Genomic DNA, 25,704 nt, shown 5'->3' on the forward strand with positions numbered 1-25,704 from the left:
CCTGAAAGATTTTCGTGGCCTGAGGAAGGACTACAGTCGATGACCTGATGAATCTATCATTAGTTAGTTAGTCCATCTGTGAGATGCCGCAGGTGAGGCTACAGTTCTGGATGGCACTGAAGCGAGGCATCTGGGATCCCTGTCACATGATCCAGTTATTGACCAGGGGATGATGAGGGGGGCTGACCCTCGCAGTCTCTGGGCACGGGTCCTTGAAAGTGTAGCCCAAAGATATCTGTGTGTAGATGACCTCTACATGCAACAAACACAGTGGAAAAGCATCGAACAAGGGATCCAACGCCTGAGAGAAATGGCAGTGGCAGAGATAGTTTTTTCAGATGACATACCAACTAAGAATCCTGACTTGGTGCCATGTACATCCGTGATATGGCGAAAATTGGTACGGCTTGGGCCACAAGAATATGCATCTGCTTTAGCAATGATGAAACAGGATGAAAGGGAGGAGACCGTGCGGGATATGGTGAAGAAGCTTCGAGCATACGCAGATGCCGTGCATGGGCCCACACATGCAAGAATCGCAGCTGTGGAAACACGTCTGCTGAAATTAGAAGATAAGATAGAGGAGAATCACAAGAAACTTAGAGATGAGATGAGATTAAAGAGGACCTTCTCCAAATCTCAGCAGTACAGATCAGAGGTCCTGGCACTCAACGCAGACGTTCCCCAGATCAGAGAGAAGGTATACCCCACGAGCTGAGCTGTGGTTCTACCTGCGTGATTACGGAGAAAACATGAGGAGATGGGATGGGAAATCTACTGCAGCTCTGGCACAACGGGTGCGTGAATTGAAGGAGGAGAAAAGTCACAAAGGAAGTTCCACCGAAAGAGAAGCAGCTCCAGTTGCCTGTAGCCGAACTGCCAGGTATGATGATGATGATGACATGTCCGATCCCCTTGAAGGAACATCCAAGACATATACCAAAGGAAAGAAGGATAACCAGGCTTAGAGGGGCCCTGCCTCTAGCCAGGTAGAGGCTAGGGAAAATCGTGTTTTTTGGACTGTGTGGATTCGTTGGCCTGGCACATCAGAACCACAACGATATGAGGCCTTAGTTGACACTGGTGCACAGTGCACCCTAATCCCATCAAGACATGTAGGGGCAGAATCTGTTTCTATTGCTGGCGTGACAGGGGGATTGCAGGATTTTACCTTGGTGGAAGCAGACGTGAGCCTGACTGGAAAGGAATGGAAGAAACACCCTATTGTGACAGGCCCAGAGGCCCCATGCATTTTGGGCATAGACTACCTCCAAAGTGGGTATTTCAAAGACCCAAAAGGATTCAAGTGGGCATTTGGAATAGCAGCTGTGGAGACAGAGGGTGTCCAGCAACTGAACACCTTGCCTGGACTGTCCGAGAAGCCATCTACAGTAGGACTTCTGAAGGTGAAAGAACAGCAAGTACCAATTGCCACCTTGATGGTGCACCGCTGACAGTATAGAACAACTCGAGATGCTGTGATCCCCATCCACAAGATGATCAGAGAGCTGGAGAGCCAAGGGGTGGTCAGCAAAACCCACTCACCTTTCAACATTTCCTTATCATGAGAAAAGTGGCTAGTTTTTCATCTGTAAAGCAGAAATCATCAAAGGAAGATAATTAAATAGAAGCTAACAGCTTCCATATGAGATTCTCCCAAATATTTCCTAAACATTCATGTTTCCTGAAGCTTGTAACCTAACATACATTAAATAATCTGATATTTATTTATTTATGGTATATTTTAACCATTGATCAGACTCAGAATCATCTGTACAGCCATTCTTGGGTAAAAGTGTTCTCCTTGGTCACTGAAGTGCTGTTGCTACAAGATCACACAGGGGCCCTTGCAGAGTATTTCACCAAATTGTTATTCTTTTGAAAAGCAAGCCTGGCACAACTGATAGTAAAAGATTTTAAAATCATAGAAAATTTGGGGAATTAGAAAGAAAGTTAGGCTTGGCAAGCCCTGGGAAAAGTAAAAGTAGACCCTGGGAAATGTTAGGCCTTGTGCTTACTAAGAACATGTGAAACTGCACCTGTGTAGTCAGTATATGATAAATCATATAATTGTTAGATGTGATTAGATAAAATTATTGTTTAAAGAATCATGAGAAACTATGTTAGGGGTTTGGGGGGGATCACAAGAAATCCATGCTTGGGTAAAATCAATGCATATAATAGAACAATGTAAATTTAATAATTAATATGTAAGTTATATAATGATAGAGTATAAAAACATGTTCAACTCAAAACCAAGTTGGGTCAGATTTGGGTATGTGTACCCCTGACACCCAGAGCTCTTAAAGCACCTTCATATAATCATCCGGTGATTATGTGTTCCTGAATGCTAACAGAACTGGCGCATCCTTTCCAGCACAGGGCTACACCGAGATTTATTTCCTTGTCTCCTCCTGATACCACAACTGGTAGGTTCTCTAAAAACCACAACTTCACCCTCTGAAAGATGGTTTGTAGATGAGGAATCATTCTTTTCTCTATGTTTCCCACAGCTGCAGAGTCCCTGAGGTCCCTTCCCTCTGTCTATTACCAGAGATGGGCACATGGCTGCTGCTGCCTGTGCTCTCTCACAGGGCTATCCTGGCAGTTTTAGCCATTGGGCCTGCTTAATTTTCTGAATTTCCACACAAACCTTATTGGTTCTGATGCTCCATCTGGAAGCTAACTGAAAGTTTGTATCACAGCTCTAGGAGTGCTGGAGAGAGGCAGTGCTGACATTGATCAGCCATTTAGCTCTCTGTAACTGGATTGCTTTCAGACACATATGCTACTACCAATTCATTTGAAGTTAATTGATCACAATTCTTGTTTTATAGAAGCCAAATAATACTCAAGAGGCCTCATTAGTACTATAGTACTACTTAATTCTGCTGACTCGAAAGAAATCTCTCTGGTGAAACAGAGCAGGTGAGCTTAGTGTCAGTTTAAATTCCACTGAAGTTAATAAAGGTTCACTCATTCAAAAAAAACCTCTTGTCAGTAAGAAAAGCACAGTCCTTCACTGTAGTATGCATAAGGCTTTCCTATAATAGCAGGGTTTTAGGTTAACATCTCTCATTTTCTTAATCTATAAATTCTTTAAAAATGCCAAACAGTGAACACGGTCTTTTGTATTGTCATCAAGCACAGAACAAAACCCTCATTTTCCCAGGGCTATCAAGCCCTGAACTTACTCTCTTCTTTTAAATCACTAAACCACAAAGGAGCTGAATCCACATAAAAACCAAACACACCAAGCCACAAAACCATGAGGAAAATAAAGCGGCAGTTGCATTTTTCCTCTGCTGGAATCAGAAATAAACTTCACTGATTGCTTTCAGAGATATGCAACACAGAGACCACAGGGGAGCTGATCATGGCCTGCCTGACAGACCCTCCTCAGTTCCCCTTGCCAGAACATGAGGACGAGTACCCAGGGGTCACATTTTGCTAAATTAGAGGTGGTAAGTGAGCTCACCACAGACAAACCCACAATCCAGACCTGCATCTCTAAGCACTCTCACATCCCATGTAGTTTGTTGCTCTATGTTCTCCCACTTTGGAGATGTTTTGGGGATTATTAAAGTAGCAGAACATTTCTCCCTTGCTTGTACTGCTTACTTTAATCTCCATAATCCTGCTTTGGTACAATTACATCTCATACTACGCTCTGTTACAGATTTGCTAAGATACTCACACTAAAGCAAGGTAAGGATGTCTCCAGCAGCCCCTGTTATTTGGGCTGTTTCCTGACTTAGTATTAAGAAATTATCTCTTGCAGCTAACAAGCATTTCCCCTAACAACACACCACCCCCCACCCCCACCCCAAAACAGAGCAAAAAATCTCACAAAACCCCCAGTTCTTTCAAATTCACATACTCAATTACAAAGAATGCAAGCCATTAGAAACATAGCCTAAGTGGAAGATCCTGAATTACCAAGCTCAAATCTCTGTATTGTTGGTCACTTCATTAGACATCAATTTACCAATTTTAATAATAAAAATACTTGCTCTCCTTCCTGCAATTCCATAACTGCCTACCAAACTTTACTCCTCCGGGGGGGCAGAAACTTTCTTCTAATTTCAGCCTTTGCTTATTCATGGCCATTCTGCTCCTGTGCCAATATTGCTGTTTAGCTGAAATAGTTCTGGTGGTTTTGGAGACAGAAGGTATCACATTTTCTTTTGTTGAGCTGTACCAAAGCAAGACCCACCAGAGGCTCTGTTGGGTTTGCCTGCAATGCTGCTTTTGTAGAATCCCAGCCAAAGAGATGGGACCAAACAGCCCACATTACTCTGGCTGCAGTGTGACCACAGCTGGCAGAGAGGTGCAAAGGAGACCACTCACATCATGCAGAATCAAGCTGGCAGAGGAAACTGCTAACTGTTGGTTCTGGAAACAAGAGATTCTGGAGGGTGGCACCCTCTCACAGCTGGAAAAGGAAGCTGAAGGCAAAGAGAGGAGACATTTGGCCACGCAGCAATACCACAGACCTGGTTAGCATGCTCAGCTTTTCTGGAGATTAATTTATTGTCAGCCTCCATCAGCCTGGGGCAAAACCATCAGAGCAGACTAGTGACACCTGGGGTAAAGCCTGAGATGATTTGGAGAGCGGTGGGGGAACAGAATTCAGAGACAAAGAAAGAACAAATTTAAAGGTACTGAGAGTTAGGACACTGGTCAGGCACTAGTCCAGAGGTCAGCCCAGGCTGTGCTGAGCTGCCTTTGGATGAACACCATCCCTACTCCTGCACACCAAATCCTCTGCAGCCAGAACCTGTGATTATCCAGGTGTTGCCTTGTGATTAAACAGGACCTGTGCAATAATCACTGAGAGGAAGCAGTAAGTACAAGCAGGGAGGAAAATAACTGTAATGCCACAGGGATTTTGAATCTCCAGATGGCACTGTAACATCATCCCAAGGAACAGACGGTTTGGTACAATAGCAAATGTGGTAACAGATGAGCCAGTTTGCCTCCTGTGCATAATTACTCATCCCGTTGAAACCAGGCTACCAGCATTAAAGCTGCACTGTCATGTCAGTTTAAACCTTAGATACGGCACTTTGTGCATATTGCGTGCAGATCAGCTGGATAAAAACTGCCTGCTTTGTCCTAATACCCAGATAGAAACCAAGACCTTGCCATCACTGCCAATTAATACCAAGACCTTCAGTGATGTCCTAGGTTTAGGTCAGATGTTAAATGCCCTTGTCTGCCTCTATTGCCCAGGGAAGTAATGCCTCTGTACTGCAAAGTGCCAACAGAATTGGGAAGGGCAGGGGGTAAATGTCCTGTGTGCCGAGTGCTCCAGGTCTGCCTCACTGGTTTGCATCTACAGCTGAAAATCCCCCCAGCACAGAGCAGAGCTCTCCCACACAGGCTTCCCCCCACAATGGCCATTTAGAAGGCACTGTAGAGATCTTAGCAAAACAGGGTTTAACCTCCCTCTGTAGGCAGTCTTTTCATATTGGGGTGTTAACCTGCCAAGCTCTGTCTCAAAAGCCTTGTGATTTCCTGCTGGCTGGCAAAAGCATGAAGAGATATCAGTGTTCAGTTAGGCAACTTCACACGTGAAGTGACCTCCTGCATGCAGCAGTGGCTGCACAAATATGCCACACGCACCAAACAAAAATACAGAGAAGCTGAGCTGTGAGCTGTGTTTTGACCCACTTAGGTGAGCAGTGAAATAAAGGGTGAAACAACCAAACTCTTAGAAAAGTAAAATATACACTGGAAATGTGATTTGAACAAATTTCAAAAATCTGTCAAAAAGAAAGTCTCTTCTTAAAGTCCTGCAGGTTCCTCAGAACTGCCTGTATTTAAGGTAGCTCAGCTTTCTTTTGACAAGTTTTTACCCAACAGACTTGACTGAGAAAGGTCAGCATTTTGCTGTGGTGGTCTCTGATGCTGGAGCTGTCCTGCAAGAGAATATAAAAACCATTCTGTGTTTATTGAACCAGCTTGATTCTGACCTGTTAATCATTATTAAAACATCAGCTGGCACAAACCACCTGGGTGACTAAATCCTGACCCTCAGGCAAACATGTAATGAGTACTCATTCTTCAAGGTCCATAAAGCATCTGCTCCATGCAGCCTCAACATTCCCCATCCATTTCTGCTGATTGTGAGGATCCCCTGAGAGGCAGCAGCAGAGGCTTGGGGGCTGCAGACTCGGGGCTCCCAGGGAGCCTGGCTGGAGGCATTGCTCACAAGGCTGGGCATGGAGCTGCTCTACGCAGTCATGCCAGCTGGCACTGCTGCCTGCCTGCCCAGAAATCTGCAGCCTCTCTCTGGTCTCCTCAGTCTTAACACACATCCAGCTTTTCATTTCGTTTTGGCTCCTGCTACTCCAGCCTTATTCTCTACTTATGCAGGACCTTCAAGTGCTAAAGTGCTCTACAAAGATCCTGCTACAAGAGCAAGATTTCTGAAACAAGAGAAGGGATGAAACCTCCATCCTGGGCAGCTAATCACAAGTGACCAGTACCACTTCTATTTGAAGATGAGGAGACGACAAGGCTTAAATAAGTAGCCACAAAAATATTTTCAGGTTATCTTCAAGTACTGGCACAGCTAAGGAAATTGAAGTGTGCTTGCTGACATTTGGGGAACAAGTTTAATGAGACCATTAGGTGCTGAATATTCATTCAAACACAGTTTTAGGCAGATTGCAGTGTCATAAATATTAGATGGAGAGGCAGATTGTGCTCATTTTGCTGTGGTAAGGGAGATCTAATACAAAACTACTAATTCTTAGCAGGGGAATAATACAAAATCAAACTGAGCAGTTGAGGCTGGTGGGAACACACATATTAGACTCTGTTCATTGTGCTACTGGTCTTACATTTTTAAATCCTCTGTAAAGAACTTGAAGTTCTCTTTTAGTGAAATTGGTTTGTGCTTCAAGCTGTTCCAGTCCCTCGGGTCTGTGGCACACTGTCGTCATTTCTAATTCATCTTCAATTTTATCTGAAAGAGAAGACAGGAAAATATTTATTTTGGTTGTTACCTTTGCTCTTTTAACATGATGGATAGGACATACTAGATTTCAAGAGCAAAAGATCAAAAAGAAACCACCAACAGAACTGATCTGTGTAACCGTTTCCAACCTCTTGAAAGCAAAATAAAAGCCACAGGAGTAAAGCAATAGCTCACATTTCTTCCTGGGCTGCCAATTAGCTTCCCAGTCACAGAGCCAAAATGGTGTTGAGAGCAGCAGGGCAGCAGCAGACACATTGCTCCAAAAGGCAACCACAGATATTTCATACCTAAATATTGAAACAGCATGGAGGAATGGAACTTCCAAAGGACTGGCCTTAGAGAAATCTGTGCAAATACACCTGAGAGAGCAGACATGCTCAGGCATATCAGACAGCAACCTTATATTGAGGGTAAACAGTGAGGGAAACTCCTCTGTGTGCTAATCAAAATGCTTCTTCTAGCATTTTGATATTGAAGCTCACTTTGGTCCTAGGAGAAATTCAAAATTTGTCCACAGTTGCTGAATCTGGAATGAATTCAGCCTGAATTTACAAGGACTTTTGGGGGAAAGAGATAAAAAATGAAAAACACTTCCATGCATTTTATTCAGGAGAGTATTCTTCTACATGGAAGAAAAATACTATAACATCCTGAATTACCATAACCTCACTTCATATTTGATGCATGTTTTCCCCTGCCATCCCCCAGAAGTGTATGCAATGCCCAAATACATAGATACTTAATATCTATCAGTTTGAGATTCTCTAAATGTTAAAGACCAGATTCAGCCTTCAGTTGACATTAAAATCCAACCCACATTCAAAAGTTGCTTGGCATAAAAACAAACACTATCCTTATTGTCAAAACTGCACAATTCATGCCTTGTAAAAACATTTTAGGTTATATGGCTCTAGCATAACATAGTAATTTCTGCTGTAAGCCAACAATTTAAATAGAAATTTGCAAGGAAGAGTCACTCTGAATAGAGGAAAGGCATGAATTCAGATCAGACTGGCTCAGTGAAAGAACAGACCAGCCCAAAAGTGTAATTTCATAAGCTAATTAATTCTACACAAATATATACACATAAATATACACATATTAAATTGAACATTATTAAGGGAGGGCACAAGTCAGTAAGTGCTAACAACAATTAACATAGTTTCATTTTGTCAGTGTTAAGAAATTGGTTCAAAATTGGTGAATTCAGCCATCCTCTTAATCCACCATATCTGCATCATCACAGTGAGCATTTGTAGGCCTTGAACAGATAAAGTCTTTTCCTCAATCCTGCTCTGAAGGTCCCTTGCACAGCAGGGGAATAAAGGTGAGAGGTGGTAACAGCACGGGACAGGAACAGAGTATCAGCTGTTTGTGGTGCAGAAAAAGGGTCTGAATGCTGGCAAGGGGTCAAAAGAAGCCAGAAGGACACACCTTCCCCACACAAAGGGAAGATGAAGAGTCTAGAAATTACAGCTCCTGTTAGAAAAAAGGAGATGAAAAAGAATGTTTGCTACAAGTAATGTGTAGTGTGTGAAAAAGTAATGTGAAATAAGGGGGAAAAGCCATTTTCTTTGCAAGAGAATTAATGCCACAAAATGAAGGAATGCAGAAGCTGTAAAGAAAGAAAAGCATGGGGAAGAAATTCTTTAAAATAGGGATAAGAAATGGGGATGAGAAATAGGGACAAGAAATGAGTGGTTGAAAAAAGGAGAGAGAATCCATCTCAATAGTCCTCACTCTCCACAAAGATTTGGGGTTTTTTGCTATTTGCTTCCTTTCAGTGCTTGCTCTCAAGTCAGCTCTTTTCAACCTCTTTCATTCCCTGATACCCTATAAATTAACCACAGAAACCTCAATGGCAAACCCAGGAGACTGGTACTTCCTCCTCTGCCCTTGCTATTTATCATAGGCATTGTATTCCCTTTTATTTACATTTTCATGATCATGCTGGCTCAGTCCCTCCAGCTCTTCAGAGGTGTCACTGTATGAAATATGAACTCTTGCATTTATAACCAGTACAGTTTTATTAAACTGAAGCTCACTGTAGGGTGGTAAGTACAACCAGAAGTGTATATACATAAACATGTGCAAATTTAAACTTTTGATAGGAATGATGTTATGATATTTTATCTAATACCACATTCTTCCTCTGTTTTGCCTTGTTTACAGTTTGCTCCTGGGAGATTTGAGTGTAGGAAACAACCTTGCTGCTGGTTTGAAGTTAATTTTCTTCTTCAATTCACAGATGCATGAACAGACCTTGGGACTGACTGCACCCAGTGTGAGGGGTGAGTGTGGTCACCTCCCCAGCTCACCTGGACCTGCCTGGTGCTTTCAGCACCCTCATCCCCTCTGAGCTGTCAGTACACCCCTGCCCTGCTGATGGAGACACGCACCCAGGGGCTGGGCACCATCCAGTTGCTCAGTGACAGTTGAAGAGCTTGAACCTTAGCAAAGTTTTTTTTGTTGTTGCTGTTGAGTTATCTGTGCTCACTAGTCAGGTGGAAGCAGTAACTAATGCAGAAGGCTTCTTCTGCTTACATGTAGTGATAAATGGTAATTTGTTCTGGTATTATTTCCATCACTTGTTAAAATCATCGTGGGATGAATCCCTTCCACACCAGGTGGCTGCAGTGAGTTGTGTCCTAGGCTGAAGACTTTAGCCAGTACAGAGCATTCTCTCAGCTGTTTTCCTTACAATGTGTTTAAAAATGGAAAAATGGGATGTAGCATTTCCTGAGTTTGGATTTATTTCTGCCCATACTTTTGTGGCTGCTTTAATAGCAGGATATGAGGTCTGTGTCTGGTAGACTCACCTGTGGTAATCTTACTCCAGTGTAGGCCCAGGTTAAAATAATCACTTAGGTTTGTATCTTTGTGCAAAATAGCATCTGTATTTGCTTAGCCCATAGGATATGCACATTTTCTTTTATAATGAAAACCAAACAGTGACTTCACTTTACAAAGTGTTGTAGTCTAGGGCATTGCGTTGCGGAAGAATTCGGGATTGTAACGGGAAGCTGCTAGACCCCCTCTCTGTTAGGATAGCAAAACCTGTAATTAGCCAATAGCACTTAGGTGTGACGTATGTAGATGGGAGTAACACAATGACCCTAGGTTATAAATTGTCAAATTCCCCTGCAATAAACGCCATTGCTTCGCCATCCATCATATTGATGTCTTGTGGGTAGATTGGCCAGGGTGGCCCTGGAGAGAGGCCACGGGCTGGCTCCTGGAATAAGGGTGTTAGCCTTGCTTGGAAAACCCACAATTGGTGCCCGAAACCCGGGAGGAAAAGTGGGAAAAAATCCAGAAAGCGAGGAATCCCTGGAAAAACAGGAGCAGCGGTCAGGACAGGCTGGACCTTTCCTAGACGAGGGAGACGTCCCTGTATCGTGAACGATGATGGACCCAAGGATAAAGGTCGTATCTGAACTATATAAACAGTGGGGTGTAGACTGTAAATCTAAGGATTTTATGCTTGCTGTTACACAGCTTTTACAAATCGGTATTATAGAACAGCCAGTGGACATTCTTCACCCTGAGGTGTGGGAGAAATGTACCAGAGCTCTGGCTAATGAAACTGTAGATTCTGGTAATATGAAACATTTTAAGTCGTGGGGGAAGGTCGTTAAGGCCTTGAAAAAAGCTAGACTGAAACAGGAAACCTGGACAGCAGCAAAAAGCTGTCTGTTGGTCACCCCAAAACTAGGGGTGAATGCTACAACACAAACTTTAGAATCCCCAGATGAGAGTAGCTCAGCTGAGAAGGGGACACAGGAGGATGATATGCCTCCTAAAACCCCAAACCCTGAGCTGCTCTCAGAAGGGCAACAGAAAGCAAGAGATTTTTGGGAAAATTTAACAGAAGAAGCCAGAAATGTAGCAAAGAAAGTAAGGGGAGACACATCCCCCCTTGGACTTAAAGATGGCGCTGAGAAAAATGTTATAGAGCGGGAAAAGTATGTCTTTAACAAAGAACAAAAGCTGGCCTTGGAAGATGGGCACAGTTGGGGAGTTGAGAGAGATAAGAAATGTAGAGAAGAAAGTGGAGGATGTGTGCGGAATGCTTGGAATGCGAAGGCGGTGGAAACGAGGGGTGCCAAAGGGCAGGTTAGAGCCTGGAGTGAAGGGCGAAGGGAAAGGTGGGATGGAGGCGGAGTGGAGCCGGGGGGAGGGAACAGCCTGCCCACAGGGGTGGTAGTCGGGGCCCAAGGAAAAGGCACAGCAAGCAGGAAGTAGCTGACCAGTTGAGTTTTAACTGTAACCCAGACACGAGCGGGTCAGCACCTCCCCCCCCCCCCCCCCCCCCGGGGAAGAAGCGCTGGGATAATAGCGAGTTTGCTACAAAGTCATGATTTCTTGAGTTTTTAAAAGGTGTTTATGTACCCTTTTGGAGTTAATTTTGTGTTTTAAGTAATTATGAGTTTATGCGGTTGGAGTTTTCAGAGTTTTTTTCAGATTTGAAAAGTAGCCCGGCACGGCCGAGTTCAGGAAAACACACGGCAGAACGCTGTCGCCATAGCAACCACCGCTGAAACAAGTAACAGCGACTTCAATGGAACCGCGGAAAGTAAAGCAATAAAACAACAAAAAACAACAGAAACCTGGACATTTTTGAGAGGGATTAAAAAAAGAGAGAGTTTTAATTAGACAATTAAAAAAATTAGAAGTTTTGTAAATTGTATTGTTTATAAATTAGCAAATTGTTATAATTAAAATTGGGTTTAAAAATAAGTTTTTATTAAATGAAGTGCCTTTGAAAATAAATTTAAAAGTTTAAATGTTGTATTTTTGTATCCTAAGAAACTTAAAAGATTTTTGTTTTGTTTTAATAATTTCAAAGTTATGTTAATTATATATTACCCATTTGCTGAGTTTTTAACAATTTTAATAAGGAAATTTTAATGTGAATTTTTTTGTTATATAAAACACATATAATAGCATATATATCAATTTGGATTTTAGATTTTAATTTAAAAATTAGACTTGATGTTCCTGAAAAGTGCTACAAAAGCTAAATGACAACTTGCCCAATCCTGTGTTGTGGCTTTTTTTTGGAGAGGCTGCACTTTGGAATTTTAGCTAATTTGAGCATATATTAGGCAAATTCTTGTTGTGAATGAGTGTTTTCAGTAACATTTGCAGTTATTGTGGGCTATTTTTAAAACTAGATAACATAGAATTGTGATGTATTTGTTATATTTTTATAATTTTATAGTGAATCCATGTTACTGTTGACTTAAATGTTTTTAAGTTAAGCTGTATAACTTAGATATTTTTTAAAGTTAGGTTTTGTTATTTCCTTTTGTTATAAATAATTATTGTTAAGTTTAAATTTTGTTTAATTTGAATTGTTTTATGTTTTATTGGAAACACTTGTTTAAATTGTAAAGTATAGTTATTGTTTTAGAAATATGAAGACAGCTACAACTGAAGCAACTGTGATAAACCACAGATGAACACCTGCTTGTGGACAGAAATGAATGCAGACTGTGACACCCTAGACTTCATTGGGAGTTCTATTTAGTTGTTGTAATTTTTGCAGTTTTGTTTGCTATAACTTTTTATTTTTCAGTGTTTTCAGAATTTTAAGATGTACCATTGCTGAAGATCAGCTGCCATTGAATAAGCCTCAGATTAAACCAACTGCTGAATGATTTAATTAGTCTGGTACCTAAGACTTTTGATCATTTGCTTTGTACAAATGCATTTTAACAGTTTGCTGTGCTGCAAGCATCTCATAGCTGTTGCTATTGAAAATCTTGTTCTAAAAATATATTAAAAGACATCTTTCCAGTTTAAAGTTTAAGGCCCTGGCCAAGCCTTAACTTTACCTGGACAGAATGTTTGCCAGCAGATCCAGATGTTTTCTGTACCAAATCAGTATTTGAGTCACTTTTTGACTCAGCAATTTGACCCTATTAATATGACAGCTGGATCAATTTTGAAGTGGGCTTGGAGAATCATTTCCGGAGATGATGATCCAATCCTTCACTGATGATTTTTGTCTCTATTTGTTTGTTAACTATGAGATGCTGGTGCAGTGTTTTAATAATTAACAGTACTTTTATATTAATTGATTTTTAACTGTTATAGGTTTTTACTGATTGTGTATAAGGTTTTGTGTTAATGTTGAACAGAAATACATCTCATTTTTATTTTTAGAAAACGGGGGAAATTGATTCCCTAAAAGCAATTTGATTAGTGTAATTCATTAACTTTAAGGAGAGAAGTGCCTGTGTTTTGTTGGCAGGTTCAGAAAAGTCACCTGTTCATCTGACCAGACTGTCTGCCTCTGAACACATGAGATCCAGTGAACAGAGAAGTCATCACACAGCCTTGGTACTCCAGACTTGGATCAGAAGTGGACCTGTCAGGACACAGTTGTGTCTGAACACTATACAGACAGCTGCCAACAGAAATTTTATACTGTTATTATGATGTGGTGTTTCTATTAATTTTTCTATTAGTCCTTTGTTTTAAGATTTAGAAGGGTTTGAGGAACAACTTGAACATCAAAGCCCTCAGTCACCGATCAGCTGCCAGCTGACATTACAGGAGCAGTGAACATTCCAGGACTGAATCGTGTTGGAGAAATTCTGTAAAAGATTTGAGAGGTGTAGAGACTCCATCTAACTATATATAAAGTAAATTGTAATTGTGTGTTTATCCTTTTAGCAAATTGTTTTTATGTTTAGACTACATATATATAGAGCATGTATGTTAAAGTAGTTATATAATAGTTTAAGATAAAGTGTTTAGCCTGTGTAATAATTGTTATGTTAGTATAAAATATAAGTATTTTCCTTTAAGAGGTAGTGTAAGCATCTTTAAAGGTTCATTTAATGTTAAAGTTTTAGCTATAAGTTTGTAAGTATGGTGTCATTTACATGGTAAACTGTTTATAGTAATTGTGTTGTTTATAGTTATAACACCTGAAGCAGTGAGCCCCAGTTTTGTGGTACAAGCTGAAAGCCCATGATCTAATAGTCTAGCCCTTGTATAGCCCTTTATACCCAAAGCTTTAACTCCTCTGTTGACTTTTGTGTATTAGCTGTTATCATCCCCAGAGTCCTGTACCACCTGGATAAAGAGTGGAGCCTGCAAGTAGAGAGACTCACCCGACTTCAGAAAAGAGAAGTGGTGACAGGTGTAACCATAGCGATGCTGCTTAACCTGAGAGCAACTGGTGCTGCCACAGGTGTCTCTGCCATCGTGACCCAACAACAGAGACTGTTTTAGCTACAGATGACTGTAGATGAAGATCTACAGAGAATTGAGAAATCCATATCCTTTCTAGAAAAATCAGTCTCCTCACTCTCTGAAGTTGTTTTACAGAACAGGCGAGGTCTCGACCTTCTATTCATGCAGCAAGGAGGCCTCTGCATCGCCCTGAACGAAGAATGCTGCTTCTACGCTGACCACACCGGAGTAGTGAGAGACACCATGGCAGAGCTACGAGACAGGCTGTCTCAACGGAAAGCAGAGAGAGAAGCTCAGCAAAACTGGTTCCAGTCCTGGTTCAACCAATCTCCGTGGCTAACCACCCTGGTGTCCACCCTGATTGGACCAGTTGTGATGATTTTACTCGTGCTAATCTTTGGACCGTGTGTTTTAAACAAGCTTGTATCCTTTGTTAAAAGCCGACTAGAAAAAGTTAACATTTTGTTTATAGAAAGGCAACAGATGCTTTAAAAATATACTTAGTCACCGCTTGTGCCTCATATTTACTAATGAAAACTGTAGTATCCATTTTATAAGCCTTTAGCCTTTTAGTTAAGTATTTTATATTTTACTCAATTTTATATTATCCATTTTTAAAACTTTATAATATAGATAAGTTAGACAAAGTGTTTAGAAATACGTATAAAAAATAACATTAGAATTTTTAAGACTAATATACCTTATATTTTAGCAAATTAATTATTCATAGAGAGGGGGGAATATGTTGTAGTCTAGGGCATTGCGTTGCGGAAGAATTCGGGATTGTAACGGGAAGCTGCTAGACCCCCTCTCTGTTAGGATAGCAAAACCTGTAATTAGCCAATAGCACTTAGGTGTGACGTATGTAGATGGGAGTAACACAATGACCCTAGGTTATAAATTGTCAAATTCCCCTGCAATAAACGCCATTGCTTCGCCATCCATCATATTGATGTCTTGTGGGTAGATTGGCCAGGGTGGCCCTGGAGAGAGGCCACGGGCTGGCTCCTGGAATAAGGGTGTTAGCCTTGCTTGGAAAACCCACAACAAAGAAAAATAATCTTGACACGTTTGCACGTACATGCATATTTCAGATTGTTCTAATGAAAGAGACTCCATTTCACTACTCCTTGCTCAAGAGCAGAGGGAGAATTTTCCTTAAAGCAAATCAATGTTTTAACAGAATACACTTTAGAAGTTACTTAATGAGTCTTGCTATAGTCATCCTTAAATACTTGTTCCAATTTTACCTTTTATCTCTACAGTTTGGGAAGTTCCATACTCAGAGTGCCTGCTAACAGCTCTGACCTTCACACAGCATTTGAATTGGAAGGGCCCTCAAAAATCATCCAGTCCCAACCCCCTGCCAGGGGCAGGGGCACCTCTTGCCAACCCAAAGCCTATTTGTGCACCATAAAACAATTCCTTGTTGTTCCCCAGCCTCTGCCTTGGCTCTGGGATTGAGCAGCCGCCATTCTGAGCCTGCCCATCCCCGCTGGGGCTGGCAGCAGCCCCACAGTCCTTGCATAGGGCTGGGTTTGCTGGGCCATGCGCTGGGGAAACAAGCATCAAACAGCACAAAACACTTTCCTCAGGTGCCAGCCTGCAGCATCTCCACCCCCATGCCTGCCAAATGAGCAATAGTGAAGCCTCATACAGTGCTAGGGCTGGCCAGGGACAGCCCAGTGCCTCAAACAGTTTAGAGGGTGTAAATGATGATTTTTATATTTTAATAAAGATGCAAATAACCCTGTCCCCTGCATCCAAAGGCTACCAGGTGAAAATGCAGACCACCAGTCTCCATGGTTCATGGGAGGACTTTGAAAACAAGTTGCTTATAATAAATTCACTTTTTGTTAAGGAAAAAAGTCAAGGCATGAAATGCAGCTAATGTACCCAGTGTTAATTGTAAAACTAGCAGGCATTAGATGGAATGGGTAATTTTACAAATACAGCTGAAGGGGATTAAATTACATGCAAGAATTATTAGACTGCATCTTGCTTTTATTAAAAAAAAAAAAAAAAAAAAAAAAAAGCTATATTTTAGGAGTACGGACCTGAAGAAAAAATAACTCTAGTTTACCCACAGTATACTTGAAATTAATCTCCAGACAAAATATGCTCTTGGGCAGGTCTCACAGGAAGCAGGTCTTGCCTGTGGGAGATCAACTGCAAATATTTGGAAGTTTCATGAAGAGAAATAAGTCAGGACTTGAGTGTGGAAGTGCTCATTAGGGCAGGAGCTGGGCTTTTGGGTGTCCCTGGGGCTCTGAGCCTCTTGCTGCCTGGCAGCACGTTCCCAACCACCCGGGCACTGCCCTTGGCACAGCCCAGGAGCCAAGCAGAGACAGAAGTGGCAGCTCAGACCCAGCTGTGATCCCAAAAAAAGGGGTAAGAAAAATCTGCTCATGACAAATAGCAGTTGGAAAATGGCACAGAGGTACCTAATGATGTATCAAATATTAAACACAAAGTTGAACACCCATTATTATCATTAAAAATAATTATTAATACTGCACTGCCTGGCTGGAGAGATCAGTTTCCAAAAGGGACTATCTCCAGGAAATAATCCAAAAAAGAGAGTGGTGTCTCCTTATCCACTCCCTTTTTTCTGATACAACTTTTTGACTTTTTCAGGTCTATTTTGAGTTGGATTTGATGACCCTTGTGAGTTTCTTCCAACTCAGAATATTCTGTGAGTTTCACCACTAAACCAACAACATAAAATTAATTTCACAAATAGCCAAGCTTATCAGGATTGTTCTGCCTGTGTGAACCTGCAACACCACTACTTGCTGAGAGAAGATACCTGAAAATCCAACAGCATATAAAATTCCAAGATAAAAATAGCTAATAGTAAAAAATAGAATTACTAAAGAATAGATTTTTTTTAGCTTTCTATCTAATCCTTACAAGGATCTATTCACAATGTATAAATACTGTCCTCTCCTTTAATTAATTTCACAGTCGCACACATTGATGTAAAACCAACATTATTCTCCAAAAAATGGAGGCACTGGAATTTTGAGATACCTCCCAGATGTCTTTCTGGTACACAGTTAAGATCAGGTACAATGATTTGAACATGAAATATGCAATGTCAAATTTGAATTCAGATGTTTCTGCAGACCCTGTATGAAGTTCACCTGTCATCAGAACTGTTTTTGTTGTGACCATTCCCAGAGGAGGAGACTGCAAAGTGTCCTTCCAGTGCACACAAAGGATATGTGGACAGGAGCAACTGGCCTTAGACTGGCTTTCCCAGGTGGAAAATGCAGGTTCCTTCCTTTCAGAAATAGCAGTGTATAAAACAGAACTTGCCATAGAAACATAAAGCAACATTGACAGTGTGAATGTGGAAGCAATTTTCCTCTTGTAACAGGTGGACCACTGCATTATGGCATTTCACCTGTGCAAAGACTAGAAAAAGAACAAATTGCTTTGGTCCAGGCAAAACTGAGGAGAGAAACACCACTATAAATGAGCACTCTGCAGATCCCACCCAAATGAGCCAGTACTTCCCAGAAGATCACTTTTCCCACGTCACAGAACTGTTCAAGTCAAACAGATTGCTCCAAAATGTGAAGCATAATTAAGCAGAACACAGTACCAATTAAGCTCTATTTGCACAGAAGAAACTGCTCAGAAAGCATTGTTCCCTTACAGATGCAGATGTTTCAGTAAGAGGCCATGTCCCAAAATGTGCTGTGAGTGAGCTCTCTGTTGACATGTGCCGCTTGCCCAGCGCGTGGGGACACGCTGGGGACAGCTCAGGGCCAGCCACCAGGGACGGGCTGCGTTCTGCAGATGTGCTTAGATGGGCAGCACCCTCACTTTGGGCAGTCAAATGGATCCTGGTCTTGGGCAACCAATAGTGCCTGGATGTCTTCTTCATAAAAACATTCATGTCCCAGTTTTCAGTTTACCAACAAAGAACCAGAAGGGAGGCTTCAGGACATGAAGATAAAAGGACAGTGCCCGAAACACCCTGCTACCACTGATGTTCCTTTAAGTACAGACTACATACTTCTCCCTGACTCAGATACAGCTGCTTTGGTACCTGCAATCAGATCCTTCTCCCACAGAGTATTTTGAACACATGCAGCCATAAATCAGGTACTGGTTTTTACACATACCACTGCCCAGGGTGAGAGCATTCACTTGCTGAAACTTTTCATCCAAATAAGTGTCAGCTCCTGCTGGCAATTAAAAAAAATTAGAAAAGCCCATCCAATACACCATATTCTTTGGCATTAGTAACAATCAGTGTGCAGGCAGAAAACTGTTTCAAGATCCCCAACAGTTCATTCCCAACAAGGAATTCCTTTACCCTTTCCCCAGGGTCAAACCTGGCTTCTGTTGATGCTCCTAAGAGCAGCTGTTTCAGCCAACTGCCTTGGCCACAAATCCTGCCCCATCGTTCATCCTTCAGCTTCCCCTCGTGTCCTGGTACTAGCTAGGAGAGGGCTAACTTTTGCAGCAGCCAGCACCCTGCTGTCCAAGGGGCACACCTGGACCCTGAGGTTATTCCCTCAGAAAAGGGATGAGTGGTCTGAGGAGTGTGAATTGCTCACCTCTCCTGTACACTCTACTACCAGCACCATTGTTGTTACCGTTTGTTTTCTTATCTCATTGCTCTTTCTAGTGAAGTGTTGTTACCTCAACCCATGATCTTTACCTTTCTGTCCCATCAATTCTCCTCTCCATCCCACTGAAGGGGGAGGGAGGAAGCAAATGAGTGGCACATAGTCTGGGGTATTTCAGTGGTAGCACCAGAGCAGGGGTGAAAACTGAGACCTCACTGAGCTCCCATGCAGAAGCCAAACCACCAGCAGCTCCAGCCAGGCACCAAAGCAAACAGGGAGAGAGCTGATAGCCCAGTTGACAAGACAGGAGATTTTCAGGAAACAGACAATAGCTTAAGAATTTCCTAAACGTGGCCCAGCTGTTGGTGCTGGGAACCTTACAACTTTGTTCCTGTCGCAAAAGGTTATTTGGGACAAGTACAAAACTTCCTTCCATTTTGCTGTGTCCTTATTCTGCTTCTCCTGGAAGGCCAATAGGGACTACCACTGTCAAACACTCCACTAGGATGTAAATGCAACCAGCTACACATTTGATGAGTTGCCGTGATGCCAAAATATTTAATTATTTAAAACTTTACCATGCTCAGGGTTAGAAGATTTAGGTTCCACTAATCTGTCTAAAGATCTTTCTGCTTCTGAAACTCAGTAATTCACTGACTAGGAAAGGAAGGCCATGAGGTTTAGATCTTCCCAGGCTGGGGTCTGGTTTTGATCAGTCCTCGAAAAGCACTGGCAAATTCAGAGATCTGGTCTGTTTTTGAAATACCACCAACAGAGAGTGATTTGAGACTGATAAACACCAGTGCTTGTGAACACTGGAGCTGTTCTGGCTGACAATGTCTGAGGACTTCTGCAGGCAGAAAACAAATACACAATTAGGAACATGACCAATGCCTGAACACAGCTTATTAAATTTTCATGCTGACTCTGATTACTTTCATTTAGCAGCACAGATGTTAAGCCAGGATGAGGAGATAGAACACCCATGAGTACTGGGAAATGGCTGGCAATACAAGCAAGATTTGGAAAAGAGTCATTAGAGCAAATGTTGCACACACGTGCACTGATCTCTTTTACTAGTCAGTTGATTTTAAAGACACCACAAAAACATTTGAATATATTAGATTTCATAAGTCTGATTGTTCCATTCTGTTTTAAGAAAGTCATGAAGCAGCTCTAATGCAATCCACAGAAGAAATCTACCAAAGAGCAAGAGGCACAAGGAACAGATTGAGATGAATGTGCCATCATGGGTAAGCTCATCCCAGAACTTAATCATGCACAGAGGAGTCCTTTGGCTCTTTCCCTTTCGCTCTGGCTCGGGCACCAGGGTGGGGACCACCAAAGGGAAAAGGCAACCAAGACCCACAACCTATGATGGGAAATTCTGGTCTAGAGTCAGCCTTGGGAAGCCTGACCAATCTGCAGGTGCATAGTTCTATTTCTTTTAGGGAGGAAGAAATACTTAGCTTGAAATATTTTAAATTATATGCGTGAAGAATAAAGAAGAAAAATTTCCCTTTCAGAATGCTTCAGATTTCGTCTTGCAATGTCAGTACTCCTTTTACTTATCTACATGAAATTTCGTTAAGTTTTGGCCTAACCCCAGAATAATAGGACAGTGGAGAGCCAGAGCAAAGACACACAAAGGGAGTCTCTGTGAGCTGCCAGTCCTGCTCTGGCACCTGGGAGCCCTCACTCCTGCCCACCCCGAGGTGTGGGCACAGGGCACTGCTGCCCCTCCAGCCCTAGGGCCAGGTCTGGCAGCTTCACCTTCACTACACAACCGTAAACCCCAGCACGTTCGGGCACACAAGGTGCAGTGACAGAGCCCAGCACCGGTGCTGCACAGCCACCCACGGGCTCACGGCTGCTGCAGGGAGCCAGGGACTGCCACAGCACTGCTGTCAGGAATGGTAGGGCACAAAAAATGGACAAATTAAATGTTTCACTCTTTCAACTGTGTGAAACCTCCTTTTAAGAAAGAATTCACTTAAATTAGGACTTTATTAATATACATTAAGATTAATTAGGACTTAATTAAAATACATTTGTTTATGCATCCTCAATTCAAGGTTCCCATGTGTGGAATAGCAGAAGAGGGCTTAAAGTAATGTTAATTATATTCCATTTATATTGACTATTTATATAGAAATCCCTTTCCAATTATAAGCACCTCTGGCTGAATTTCTTCAGGAAAAGCAGCCTTACTCCCTCCTTCAGTCAAAAGAAATCTCTCCCCCTATAACCTCAAATTTATTAAGCCAAGAGAAATTATTCCAAGTTCAAAACCTGGCACTTTCAAATAGCCTTCTTGTGGTTCTTGCATGTCTCCAAAAACAAGGAGACAACCACGAAAGCACAGGCAGGTCTGTATCTGGGTGAGCGATGCTTCACGTCAGTGAGAATGGGTTCAGCAGCAATGGGGGAAGCTAGAGCACAACTCTCATTTTAAGACTTACTAATAACAGTGTGCCCATGATACTGTGGGAAACCAGTGAAAAAGATAAGCAATTTTTAACATCTCACCAGAGTGAAGCCATCTCAGACACTCGGCTGGGGTTGGTGCTTGAAAACCCTGATGGGCTCTTCCAGACTTCACACAGTCAGCTTCAGGTCACACAGTTCTCCGTCCTTCCCTCTCCTGCAGGGAGAGGAGAATCTCCTGCCCTGGCTGGACATGCTGCTCTGGGGCTCTTCACCTGTGCTCAGGTCGCTGAGGCTGGCGCTGCTCACTGCAGCAACGGGAACAGGAGCCACAGCTGCCTGCTCCTCACAGGCCAGATGAAAAATTACTGACGTAAAAACACGTCTGTCTGCAAGGTTTCCAACACCTTTTGTGTAATGGTGATCTAAGTTATCTTAAATTGTACATGCCAAAAAACCTGCCCATTATTTTTTAACTTGCCCATGTCTCTTTAGAGTGAATGCTGTTTTCACACTATTTAACTTCTATAATTTAAACTTGTATGGCAAGGGGGGGAAAAACCTCCACACTTATTTTCCTTTCTGCTGCAATAAGAAACCACATTTATTTCATATAAAATTTACCACCATTATTTATTATCAGGGAGAAAGCTTCTGGGTATAATAAAAATCCAGTACATAAAACTGCAGCTTGCCTGAGGAAAGGGGGAATTAACTGTAATAAAACTCATTTAAAGAGCCTCATAGAATCATTTTAGAAGTACTAAAAAGAAGTGGGGAGAAGAAAGAGGAAAAGGAAAGATATTTTTTTTTATTTTTTTTTTTTTGGTAAATCATAAAATGTTTTTTGTTCTTTTTGCTAAATTCTTACATGAAAGCAAAAGACAAGTTTTCCTCTCATGGCTACATTTAAGAGGAAGCAAGGAATACTTTCTTTTCCACATTTGCTAACATTTTACCTCTTTACAGACAGCAGTTATGTCTGATGATGATTTCTTCCTCATTGCCAGATTATTACATTCCTATTTTTGAGACTTGATGGTCACCACACACAGGAGGGGTCAGCTCTTTGAGTACACCCAACCTCATGGTTACATGTTGAGCCCAGCTTGCACAGTTTCCACTCAGGAAAATAATTCCAGCAACACCTAGAAACACACTTGTAATGCAGTGGCAGAACTGAAGAGACAAAACACAGAACTTGGGGAGATGTTCAGGACTTGTGTCCTCCAGACTGCACCCAGGGAGAGTACACAGGGACAGCCCACAGGGGCATCGCTCTCGCCTGGCTGAGCAGGGCAGGCAGGGATACCAGTTCCTTTAGTAAGGTATTATCCTTACTGTGTGCATTTTCTATTAGATATTTCCTCTATTTCCCACTACTGGAAAGAAAAATAAATAATCTTCCTGTGAAAATAAAATTACTTCAGGTTAAACTTCAGAATTCTGTTTTAGTCTCCAGGAGGTTGGGTTGTTTTTGGTTTTTTTTATTACCTTGTTTTGAAAACACTGGCTGCTAAGCAAAGTAACCTGCATGGCACTGCAGGACAATTCTGCCTGAATCCCTCATCATCCAACAGCTCTTCCTTTCCAAAGTACAGCAGGGGAAAGTCTTGCAAGGGAAGAGACAAGCAGTGAGAGAACAGGAAGTCAGACTCTCCAGGTGTACAGAGTTCAGTCTGTAACAATCGATCACAGACACTGTAACATCTATGAAGCAGCCTGACAACTGGTTCAAGAGCATCGGGAAATCTCCACCCTCCACTACCAACATTTTCATGGTTATAAACAAAGAAAAATTGACAGCTACAAGCTCTGTACAAGGACAAACTCAGCTTCAGTGATGCTACCATTCAGTTTAGAAAATGCAGTGTGTGGATTTTTCTTGAACCACATTAGCTTTTCCTTAAAACCAACCCCTGCCTTGCCAGCGGTGCAGGTCCCAAAGCTTGCACCCTTCTTCCCTCTGGCTGCTGGATGCCTTTACCCCAGCTGCAGCTGAATGGGATGTGGATCCCCATGGACAAGGGCAACACCCAGCAGCACGTCCTGGCTCAGGGAGCTGCCCCTCTGACATGCATGGCCATCTGGAGCCTGCGAACTTGAAAGGTGGATTTGAGGCAGCAGTTAGTCAACAGTCTCTCTTACAGCTCTAGAAAATGGGTAAAGCATAAGCTCCTCCTCTTCATAAATATGTTAGACCAGCTTATCATCAGTACATTTATATTGGAAAAAACTGAAGCTAAATAAGAATTCTTGAAATAAAACAGGATTTCCATCAAGGTTTACGCAGCTCTATTAATTTTATTTTAAAACAGTCTACAGAATATTAAGTGCTTCTAACAACCTGCCCAGCAGATAAAGTGATGGATGTAGGGAGAGAGTCTGAAGGGATAGAGGCAAGATGCAAGGGAAGAAGCGTATGCTGGTACAAAACCTAGGTACTGTTGCATCATGAAATATGATGTGGGATATGTTAGAAGTTTTATTGTGCTATACTGTTTATTTTTTTTTTGTATATCTGCCATGTTCTTTTAAGAAAGGCCCATTTGAAGTCGTGCTTAGTAAAATACCTAATCAAGATCGTTATCTAGCTGCTGAATCACTATTACAAAGGTTTGCACTTTCCAAACCATTAACAAACTTCTAAGTCAGCTCAGCACCCAAGTTCTTCAAACACTGAGCATAAAGCACAATAAGCAGTTCTACTTCACACACTAGTACACTTTTTATCTTCCCCTCAGCACTGCCCATCCCCCTAAAAACACATCCCTTTCTTCTCCTGGCCATCTGTTCCAGAATTTCAAGGAGGGCACTTCTATACTTCCAGTCATGATCACTCCCATACCAGCAACTAAAGAACATGACCTGGGGGAGTGTGGGGGAGGGCACTGCCAAAGAAGTCAGTCAGATGACATCCCCTGCTTCCAAATTCCTTACAGAGCATTAGTATCTCACTGTAATCAGCCCAAAGCAAGGGGTCTGAGGCAGCTGTTCCTGCCCTGCCATGTGCTGCCTGTGAGGAGCTGGTACTGCACCAAGAGCTTTGCACCACACAGGAGAAGGGCAAGAAGGGAACAGCTCCTCAACCAGAACCTCTGTAAAATAATCCTAAACGTGAGGCTGTGTGGAATGTGTCCCATGACATTCTCCTCCCGTTTTCATTCCTAGCTTCCCAGGACTGGTGATTGCTGTGTTTTCCCCACCTTTAGGGAACTGAGAGACCAAAGACGGGCCCTTCTATTTTCACCTGTAAGGGAGAAACAGCTAAAGAAGAAGGAGGATACATGACCATGTAATTTTTTTCACCTTTCAGTTCTTGGGAAGTATTGAAACAGCCAATGATGCATGCTGTCAACATGCGTCACTGAATGGCCAGAACTGCTGGAGAATGTTTGTCAGAGCGCATCCTTGTGCAGAAAGGAGAAACAGAGAATACATTACATCTGCATCCTAGTAATGCTTTTTGGCCTTGTCTCACATATCCTTCACTCCTGGAAACTGGGGAAAAGAATGGTCTATGAAAAGGCTGTGAGTCAGATGGAAACTTACCTGGCAGCTGGAAAGGATTGAGAAAAGGCCTGGAGATTCCTATGGATGCATTTCAATAAAGACATGCAAAGGGCTACAAGTTTGACAACAGAGCAAAGTTGGAGATCTGCACACAGTCCTGGGTCAGGAGCTGAACAAAGGTGACTGGTCTTATCAAGAGGCTGCAAAGCCAGCAAGGACTTGCCCAGAAGTACACACAGGAACAAGCTTCTTTGTCAGCCAGTTTTTCCTCTGTGTGTGGGGTTTTTTTCATTAGTAGTAATTTTTTAATTAAACAGAGCAAAAGAACACTGTTTAAGTAAGCCTGTTCCATCTTCAGAAGAGAGCCATTCTAAAAGAAATATACATAGCCAATTGTAGTGTCTTATTTTAGTGTTATTACACACAGCTGTGAGAACACACCTGGAATGTCTAGTTAAGTTTTTATAAGTTAAAGTAGCAATCATTTCTAGTGGATATAAAGATATTAGAAATACTTACATTGCAATGTAAGCATCCACTTTGCCCTTTCCATTGCTGCCACCAGCACATCAAAGAAAACAACTTAATGTCACTTTTAAAGGTCTCTGACTTATTGAAGTCTGTATTGCATGACATTAATAACCACCCACATTATATTAATGTTCTAATTTCACATATAAATAGTTCTTAGCACAGGAACAGAGTCAAAAGGGAAAAACACAAGCTCATATAATAAGTACCAAATAAATATATCTTAGTTTCCAAGTGAACTATTTTGCAGCCAGAAACAAAGAATTCCAATAAAATCTACCTGAATTGGATGAGGTTTATAATACTGTGTTCCTACATGTTGTCAGGCAGCCCATGCAATCAGAGCTTGGTGTACCAGTAGCCGTGATCCCTTACAGAGGTAAATGTCACCCCCTCCTGCACCTGCATGGATGGAGCAGCCACTGACTGCTGACCACAAACAAGCCCAAG

At 42.0% G+C, this 25,704-nt stretch overlaps 1 protein-coding gene across 5 annotated transcripts in view; it reads right to left on the bottom strand.

Annotated features, from left to right (window-relative positions):
• Nucleotides 1-25,704, bottom strand: part of KCNIP1 (potassium voltage-gated channel interacting protein 1) — a 234,084-nt gene that overhangs the window by 10,525 nt on the left and 197,855 nt on the right. For 2 of the 5 annotated variants that reach the window (XM_058848938.1, XM_058848940.1), the window contains exon 2: nt 6,852-6,976. In XM_058848938.1, coding sequence (XP_058704921.1) covers nt 6,852-6,976 — 125 coding nt within the window. Of the gene's footprint in view, nt 1-6,851; nt 6,977-18,546; nt 18,563-18,771; nt 18,784-21,617; nt 21,636-25,704 lie in introns of all 5 variants that reach the window. The other 3 variants (XM_058848941.1, XM_058848939.1, XM_058848942.1) reach the window with 3 other exon arrangements.

Source organism: Poecile atricapillus, chromosome 13, assembly GCF_030490865.1.
Source record: "Poecile atricapillus isolate bPoeAtr1 chromosome 13, bPoeAtr1.hap1, whole genome shotgun sequence".
Classification (NCBI taxonomy): Eukaryota; Metazoa; Chordata; class Aves; order Passeriformes; family Paridae; genus Poecile; species Poecile atricapillus.